The sequence below is a fragment of the Lissotriton helveticus genome, chromosome 8 (assembly GCF_964261635.1).
Source record: "Lissotriton helveticus chromosome 8, aLisHel1.1, whole genome shotgun sequence".
Lineage (NCBI taxonomy): Eukaryota > Metazoa > Chordata > Amphibia > Caudata > Salamandridae > Lissotriton > Lissotriton helveticus.
The window spans coordinates 330,980,259-330,990,282 of NC_136069.1; the positions used below are offsets into that span (position 1 = coordinate 330,980,259).

Here is a 10,024-nt window from a genome sequence, read left to right on the forward strand (position 1 = left end):
ACTTAACTTGCACTATGTGGGGTAGTGATAGCTGTCATATAGCTTGCACTCTGCTGTGGGGTTCTGGTTGCCTTTGGGCCTCTGCTCTCCATGGAATGTATGTATGTTGCTGATGCTTCTTGGGTCATGTGCGCGGTCCCCTCGTTGAGGGTGTCCGGACATTTCCTCGCCTTCATGCTCCTATCATGGGGGCTGGGATGGTTCTGTGTTTCTACTTTTGTCGGGCATAACCTACCCGGTCTTCCTGGGGCCCGGGCGGTTCTTCCTGCTTACGGCGGCCTATTACTGCTGGCGCCGCTCTGTCTTGCCTGTTGCCTTCTATCTATGTTGGGCTTGCCTTCCTTTACCTCGTTTCCTTAGGCCCTCTAGGCTTTTCTTCTTTCTCTTCCTTGTCGTGGCATTGAATGGAAGCTCTGTTGCCATGTAGGAGCGTGGGGTGCTTCGGCCTCCTTGGCCTTGCCCCCGGTTCCTCTGTTTAGAGTGAACGGGCTTCTTCTAAATTCTTTCTTCTTCCCACATCCCTCTTGGGGTCGGTGGTGTTCTGCTTGTGGGGGTTCTCCCCTTGCCTGGGGGGATGGGGCTCTTCGCCCTGTGCATTGGACTGGTACACTGTGGGACCCTCTGTTATGTCCAGGCTGGTGGAATCCTTCCGCAGACCCTCCTTCCCCGTGGGTATGGCTAGGGTATCTATTCTACATTAAGGAATCTGTGGCTAGTAGTCTCTATCAGATGTACGAGTTACTTACCTTCGGTAAGGATGTATCTGGTAGAGCCGATTCTAGCCGCGGATTCCTTCACGCCCCCCTTCCTCCCCGTTCTAAGAGGACCCTTTGGCTTGCCCTTCTGCACTCACCTCCCGGTGGATGGCTATGATGAGTGCGTGCATTCTTGCGCTCTTTTGACAAGACGACTTGCTTTTTGTTCCTCTGTAGGGGTTGGATCCATAGGTACTTCTGCGCTCCTCTGCTCTGGTTGCTCCAGGTTTGAGGCTAGCCTTCCTCGTCCCTCCCTTTCCTCCCTCATGTTCTGAAGGTCCTGGCCCCTCTGCTACCCTTTGGGTTTGGGTCATTTGGCCGTGCCCTGCCCGGGCTCCCTTGGGGGGGTTGTCGCACCCTGTGCTGGGGTTGCCTTGGAGGTCTGTCGTTCCCTACTTGTCTTGGAACTGGCTCCCCTTCATGGTTCTTGGTCGGGGTTGTAGTCCTGCTACATGTTGGCATGACATTTTGCATATGTTCCTTGTCTTAAAGGGGGTACTGTTTGCATAACTGGCAGGGTGGCTGTTCAGGGCTGTGCTCTTTCTTCTTTCCCTGCTTTTGGGCACTGCTCCTTATGGTCTTCTTCGTCACCATTCCCCTTTTCTTTTCCATTTTTATGCTGTTTCGCACACTGTTCCCATGCTTCCTCAGTTTCTCTGCTGGCTCCACGTTGTGGCGCGGAAAAGTTCTCTGAAGAAAACTGATGTAGGCGCGCCAGGGTGGGACTTATGTGACCTCGCTGACGTCACGTACTTGGAGGACACATGGGCGGAGTCCCGTGATGCCTTCTCCCCAGCACGAAGGGATGCTGTGGCAAAAGGTTTTCCAGATCCAGGCTCACGCCTGGGGATAATTCTACGTTAAGGAATCTGCGGCTAGATTCGTCTCTACCAGATACATCGTTACCGAAGGTAAGTAACTCGTACTTATAACAAGATGGACAATATGCTAGTGGTTGTTTATCAATCTTATTGAAAGAGGCTGGCAGTATCAAATATGTGGCTCACCACTGATAAGGCTTGTATTCTGAATCTGCTCTTTCTTAAATTGGGAATGATCTGCAGTTCTTCTTGCAGAGCTCACGGGCCTTAGTGGTGAATAGAGCACTGATTTGTTTTCTTCAGAAATACAGGAGCTTACTGAACCATGTAACTTGACACTGCTTCATTTAGTAACTTTTGAAGTTTGATCACGTATATAGGCTAGGTTGTTCATGCCACTTTTGTGCTCAATGGATGCTGGCCTTAGTGCTGATTGCACTTTATGCCTAGGCCAAAGTCACTTTTGTTGCCCTCTTCCAAATCGTCCAAAGATGAGAAGCATAAGAGGCTTAGGCGGGATTCACCACACTTAGATGCAATTCTCACTCCAGAGGTAGATTTCCATGGCCCTCACCACAACCAGTGAAGTCGTCCTCTTAGCCAGGGCTGGTAAAGATCATTCTGACAGAGGAACCGTTGCAGACTTATCTGATGTGCACTCAATTTGAGCCGCTTCACAGCTGTCATTTATGGCTCCTTACTATCAAGACTGTATTTCTCATTGCCATCACCTCGGCACAAGTGAAATTCAGGCTCTTTGCATCACTGTGCCTTATACTTTTTCTTCCAAGACAAACTGGTTCTGGAAATATTGGCTTCCTTCCTACCAAAAGATGTGAAACGGATCCACGTTGGTCAAACCATCACCCTGGCTGGTGTTCTGTCAACGGCGTCACCCCTCTGAGGAGAAACAGAGACTGAATTGCTTCAACATAGCTTGTACCAAAGAACACTTGGTAGCCAATCAGCTCTTTGAGGGGTTTGCTGGAATGAAAAAGCAAGGCAGTGCAGGAGAGCGTGATCTCTGACCGCTCAAATTAAAATCTGATACAATTTGGCAGAGAAGCAGCCTCCGAAAGGACTGCATTCTCATTCTACCAGGGCCAAAGCTGCTGCCACTGCATTGGCACACGGAGTCCCTGCCCTCGACATTTGCCAGGGGGATACATTGGCTTCCCTCCATATGTTCACAAAGCATTCTTGCATGGATAGTGAGGTTCACCGAGAGGGACATTTTTCGTGCTCGGTCCTGCAGAACTTTAGTTTGAGTCCATCCACAGGCCCACCTCCGAATATTGCTTTGGTATATATTTAAAAGGTGAGGAATCTGCTGCTAGAAGTCCTTATCAGAAGAAAGTTACTTACCTCCGGTAATGCTTTTGTCTTGTAGAGACTCTATCAAGCCGTAGATACCTCACCAACCCTCCCATCCTGTGATTGCAATCTATCCATTGATGAGATTCGAAGTAGAGTGTTGCTATCCATACCAATGCTCCTCCGTTACATTGCCTTACCCCCCTTCCTCAGTCTCCTATGTCACACACTATTCGCTCCAATAAGGTGAGTCATGACCACCCTACCAACCCTAACAGTCAGGTAGAAGTGGATGCTCACACCTTAAGCCCTGGAGCTCCCAATCACAGGGCTCTGAACCATGCTGATGTCCCCTATACGTTAACTAATAAAGTACACTCACCCACTTTCTCACTACATCCCGCACCACCCTCGACGGCTTCTATTTCCACTCCCCCTCCCCATTCCCACTCCTAGCTTTGATACCTATCTCAATGAGACGCTATCTCCCTACTTAACTGTGCCAGCTATCCTACTCAACCCTCTACTAACCACACCACAGCGGATCGTGTTCCACTTGGGCGGGCTACTCCTGAAAATAATTGCCTGAACAAGCATGGCCTTGAGAAGAAGATTGATCTCAAGCATATTACTGTAGTCAAAAAGTTGGTGCAAAGCATTCTGCAGTACTACTCTCACCCCGCGCAGTTGAATGATATCTGCAATTCACAGAAACTGTACTCAACTAAAGACCTTACTGCCTTCAGCGCCTTTCTTAGCTCCAGAGGGAGCACAAGGCCTCTACCTAGCCCCCACTCACTTCCCCACAGACCCTTACCTCAGCTATCTGAGGAAGACATTCTCGCCCTGCTTGGAACCTACACTAAGTCAAAGATAGTCCTCAAATCTAACTCTACTCTGAACATACCTTTAATTATTGCATACCCTGACAGGGAACCAAGCCTTAAACTCAGAGAGTTAAATATAGAGAACCTACTTCACATAAACACCTCTACTCAAGAAGTGGACGCTTCCAACTTGCACATCAACTCTCAATGCTACTCAACTGGAGATCGGCGGTGAAACATGCTGCTGCTATTTCTGATCCCATCATAGCGCATAACTTGGACCTTCTGATCATCATTGAAACCTGACTCAATGACACTTCCTCCCCAATTCTTGACCCCTTAATCCCTCCGACTACTCTATTATCAGAAGTGATCGACTGGTTAAAATAGGAGGGGGCATTGCCTGCATTAATCGCTCCAACCTCACAGTTAAACAATCTCCATGTACTGTCTTATCTTCCTGTGAACAGCTAGTCTCTGAAATCTGGAACAAAGGCAATAATATTTCTGTCCTGCATTCGATCTATCATCCTCCTGGCGATAATCTAGCCTTCATAGAGCAAATCATGGAGGTCATTAGCTCGAATTTGGATCAACTCTGCCACATATTCCTTGGAGACTTCAACATTCATTGGAATGACACAAGCGATCCTATTGTCGATTCCTTTAAGACATTCCTCTCTGACCTCAACTTCTCATAGCTCTGCAAAGGTCCTACTCACAAAACAGGTGCCACTCTAGATCTCATCATTGCCAAAGACAATATCATTCAAATAGGAGAAATCCCACCCTGTGACTGGTCTAATCAATTTCAAATTCCCTTCCTCATCTTAGACAAGGGACTGGTTCGACAGGGTCAACCCCTTAACGCGAAACAAATGACTCGCAATATGAGAGACCTCGACATTAACATGAGAACTTCAATCACTAAAGATAGACTACAGCCCCCCCTCCCCTTATTTGACCAACCTTGGCGATCTTTCAGCATTACATTAACACCTTTTCTAACAGTCTTGACTCCATTGCTCCGAAACAGCTCAAAAAGATCCCAGTCAAACTTTCTAAACCATGGTGCCCTAAATGATGAACGGCGCAATATAAGACTCTCTGAAAGACTCTGGATAAACTCGCCATCCACCACAAATATCTCTCAATTGAGGAAAGCTAGGAGCGTTTACAACAAACACATGCGCTTGGCGAAAACCGAACACTTCAGATTTCAACAAGATGGAGCCAAAAACACCCAAAAACTCTTTGAAATCATTAAGGAACAATCTAACCAATCCTCTAACCAGAACTCCACTCCCTTATCCCTGCTCCCTAATGGTGATGTTTTTACAGCTCACTTCGCTGAAAAAACAAGGAAAATAGAGCTGAAGCTAATACCTACCACTCCAAATTTGTTATCCAAGTTATCGCCAGCAGGATCAGGGACGGTGGCAGAATCCACGAAATCTACTCGCCTTTGGGTGGCTCGCTCAAAAACAACACCGCTTAGAGCAGTTTTCTACTACCAGACTGCGCTGAGATACTTCCCTACATGACATCCATCAAACCCTCCAACCATTTTGGTGATCCTTTACCCGCCAAGCTCTATAAAGATTTAATCCCAGCCTTTCTCCCTCTGTGGTCCAGGATCATTCATGAATCCCTCTTACAGGGAAAGATACCGGACTGCCTAAAAGTTGGGCAAGTCACTCCCATTCCTAAGAAGCCCAACCCAGACGATCAGATCTAAACAACTTCCGACCTATCACCAGCAGTACGACTCTAGCAAAATTGCTTGAAAAATACGTACACTCGCAACTCTGCAACCACATTGAGAAGTACCAACTCCTGGATCCTCATCAGTCAGGGTTCATAGCAGGGCACAGCACTAACTCACATTGTTGATGATGCTGTGAGAGCCCTTGACCAAAGTATCCTTGTCTCCTGATCCTTCTAGACCTATCCTCAGCCTTCAATACCATCAAACATGAAAACCTGATTGATCTCCTACAAGATAGGATGGGTTTTTCGAGCCCGGTCCTAAAGAGGTTTGCCTCCTTCCTTCACAATTGTATGCAAAGGATCAAAGTTAATCATGCCCTCGCGTCTTGTACCCCTATCTTGATTGGAGTCCCCTAAGGTTCTACACTATCGCCCACCCTCTTCAACCTATTTATGGAACCTCTGGAATATGGACTGGTAACCTTTGCATTACTTCCCAAAACTAGCCTGGCCACACTCAGAGCTACCTTGAACGTATCGGCCAAACTTATAACGGGTTCTAGGAAATTTGATCACATTTCTCCCGACCTTTTGCAGCTAAACTGGTTATATATTGATGCTAGAATCCAACTCAAGATGGCTTGTCTGACTCATAAAGCCATACACTACAATACTCCATACTACCTAGCAAACAAGTTTGAGCTTTCGGGCTCCAGCCGGAACTTTATAAGTATGTCCACCCTTCTCCTGAAACCTCCAAGATTCAAAAAGAAAAGATTGTACAACCGTGCGTTCACAGGTCTGGCTCCAAGAATCTTGAACTCCTTGCCATCTGAGATCATATCAAATCCCTTAACTTCTTCCTTTAAAAAATTGGTCAAAAGACTACTAATTAACGAATGTTAACGCGTTGATCATGCTCGTGTGTTTTGCTAAAAACAAAGATCTCAAAGTACTTTCACTGATGTTCTACGATTTGTTTTTTGACCGTCTTTTTGTATTGATCATCGATAGCTCCTTCAACTGCATCAACTGTCGATTATTTTGTTTGCTCAATTCCTTTTTGTTAATATTTATTGATGTACATCGCACATCTTGGTTCTTTCTACTGTATGATTTTTTAGTCAGAGAGCTCTATGGCTCCTATTTTATTCGTGAATGTTTTCCCACAGGTTGTAACTTCTCTTACCTTTCTTTGTTTTGTATATTTGCTGATGACAATTCTGTACAGCGCTCTGATACCCCTTGGGTTCTTGTTTGCGCTCTATAAAACTTTTAAAATAAACTTTGCACACTGGTCACAACCATTTTGTTTCTGCGTCTGGGGCGTGAACAGCCTCGAAAACAACTGACACCAGCACGCAGGGTTGGTGCCTCTATAAGCTCTGTACATTATTTACAGAGCAGGACAGCGCTAGTGCAGTGCTGTATGGCACCACCTGGCAACTCACCAAGGTACTGCTGAAACGTTTTCGGATACAGCCTGACGCCTGGGGAATATTCAAAAGATGGGGAATCTCTGATAGATAGGGTCTCTAGCAGAAAAAGCTTTACCAAAGGTAAGTAACTTGTTCTTCTTGGGTACAGTTTGTGGCAGATTGGGGTATGCTATTTTTTCAATTTGTACAAAATCTCTAAAGCAGTATGCGCAGATCTGCTAATGAAATACAATCTGTCCTCATCCCTAAAGGTTTTGGCAGTTCAACTACATCTGGATTCAACTTCAGCAATCCTGGTATCACCGCCTCTGCTGGTTTGACATTTGGCGTATCAAATCCATCATCTACTGGTTTTGGAACAGGCGGGCAGCTTCTGCAGCTTAAGAAACCCCCGGCTGGGAACAAGAGAGGAAAAAGATAGACAATTTAGTACAACTAAGCTTTGGTCGGTGCACCCCTAAAGATCTATTTTTCTAAAACTGCAGAAATTGCATCCCAGATTTATAATGTTTTTATATTTTTTCCCAATCTGGAAGATTAATTTTGGAGCATTACTGCATTTATCATGAACAGATATTTTCATGTGAATAAAAAAATAAATGCTTATGTATTTTTATCCTTATTAAAAATATACTGATGGTGTCCCTACAAATAAAAAAAATTAAAAATTGGTGAACCATAATAACTATATTTAACCTTAAATTTGAGAACACATAATTACCACAACTTGAATATATGCTCTATGAGCACATATGCAGACATATATTTTTGTTCACGTTCGAATACTATGGAAAGAAATAATGTAGAATGACACAAAACAGTCTAAAGTTTCAGACTTAAAACAGTCTGCAGGGCATAGTTTTTATGTATACTTAAAATTGTTAAAAAGAACGACTATATCAATGTATGTTTGTGTTTATTGTGTTCTGTACATATGTGCACTTGACTGTCTCTGTGTACTTTTTTTGCCCACATGTAATATTCCAGGTATCCATCCTCCTTCGAGAATAAGAGGCTGTATGTTTTTATGAAGTATAGCACTGTTCTGACAGAAGTTCGGGGGTTATTTACATATGGGTGCATATTTATTCACTCCCTATAACAGTTCCTACCATCCAACCAACACCTTGAATTGAATTGTGAATCAATAAGATCCGCCTTGTCAATTGTGGCTTTGGGATTTGTTTGAAATCTGTTTTTAACTTTTGTTTCCTTTAGTCTGGAAACCATCAGCTGACATGTGAATGCACCAGTACAACATGACCACAGAACAACCTAGTAGTTCTGAGTTGGCCACTTCAATATCACTTTTATTACATTCATGTCTTTACTTGTTTACTTGAACTGTTGGCACGCATGAAGCTGAGCATGCCAAAAGTCACAGGGTTTGTTGAGAATTTGGTGGTCCGCCTTATTCCCAGGCTGAAAGATATAATGTGAGAGTTTGTCAAGTTTAAATAACCCAGTTAAAACACGCATATATTTCATTGCAAATGTGTCCACACACCGTACCAGTGTCTAATAAAATGCAGTATATTTCTGACACTGTTACCTAAAGAAATCAAAAACCTATTGTTTAGTTTAAGTAGTAAATTAGCTAAGAAAAGCAAACTGTTGAAGACAAGGTTTCCACCAGAGCCTTCCAAATGTGGCCAGTCTTACATTTTAGCGACAAAACAGGATACCACCCGATGGAAATATGGTGTACATTTTGGCGGGCATTTTTAATAGTTGTATGCACTATACATTCAGATTCATTGTAATGCTTATGTCTTTGCTTCTGTAAAACATTTCATATGCTGTGCATCCAATGTTTATTGCTAGTTTCAACTCGATACATTTTCCCGTATGCAACTTGGCTACACTTCGTTGTGAACGTTTTGTTCTGCTTCTCTCTTTGTATGTTCTAATTGTAAAAACATTATGCAACGTGGCGTTGTCTTTGTCATAAAAGTGATTTTTGTCGCCCAAGACAAGTTTGATGATAGAAGGGAAGTGTGTGTGTGTTTTTTTCTTTTGCACAAGGGTATCCTTTTTGCACGTATGTATCCTTTGTGACATGTGGCTTTCAAAAGCACTTTTTGTGATCCAAAATCTTGTACGCTGTGTCTTAAGAATGCCATCTGTAGAACAAGCTGTGCACATAACCGTGACATGGGGCTGCAGTCAAAATACTGTTTTTGTACGTTGTGTATGTTCATGCGTTATTTTAAATTACCATTGAAATGCGAAACCACTCATCGGAAGTAATGTTTGTGAAGCTGTGTTTTTGATAATTTAGTGTCTGTTCACCTTTGTGCAACCTACCACTGTGCAAAACAATAAATTGTATTGAATAGATTAAGCTATTTCTGTTATCAGATGTAAAGTCTTTTATTAAAATACCAGGAAATGTCACATTTTTAGAACGCTTTTTTCTATTTGGATACTTTTTCTCCCGGTTAACTACTAACAACATACAGAGAGAGACTTTTGAGCACCAGATCATCTGTATGTGGGATTTGACCTATCACTGTCACCAGGGTTGTTGATACGGTGTGTGTTTGATTACTAAGTTGACATAAATGCAGTTTGTATGCTTATATACAGTTTTCAGTACTCTGCTCAATTGAAATTTTGGTGAACACTACATGTTATGCATAGTATGCTTAGAAATCCTTAGCAGTGATTGCTCATTACCACGGAGTGAATTAGACCAATTGGATCATGGATACTGGGAACAAATTTAGACCTACAGCATATTAGATATGTAAGATGTGATGAACATTGAGCATGATGGAAGGTCATAAAAAGTCCTAGATAAATAAATGAATAAATATATGGATGAATAAATAGATGAATGAATAAACATATGAATGAGGAGGACTGTTGTCTCCTTACCCTGGGAAAGAAAGAACGAGAGGAAGCGTAAAAATAGGGGGGAGAGTAGAAGGAAGGGGTGATGAAGGGGGAAGGCACATGCCCTATAAGAAAGAAGGGAAGAAGGAAAAGGGGGGGGAGAAAGAGAAGAAAGAAAGGTAGGGAAAGAGCGAGATAGAAGAGGAGGGAAAGGAGAAGGAGAAATGATAAAATTGGGGGGATGGAAGGGAAGAGGCGATTTAAGAACACATTCACGAGTATCTGAGAAAAGGAGCCCATACTTGTTGGAACATTTCTTC

General features: G+C 43.5%; 1 protein-coding gene across 2 annotated transcripts in view; it reads left to right on the forward strand.

The window, feature by feature from the left end:
- The window catches only part of NUP58 (nucleoporin 58), a 429,593-nt gene extending 420,379 nt beyond the window's left edge, over window positions 1–9,214 (forward strand). For both annotated transcript variants that reach the window (XM_078657110.1, XM_078657109.1), the window contains one exon: window positions 7,118–9,214. In XM_078657110.1, the coding sequence (XP_078513236.1) occupies window positions 7,118–7,287 (170 nt within the window). In that variant the 3' untranslated portion in view covers window positions 7,288–9,214. The remainder of the gene's footprint in view (window positions 1–7,117) is intronic.
- Window positions 9,215–10,024: the final 810 nt, after the last annotated feature.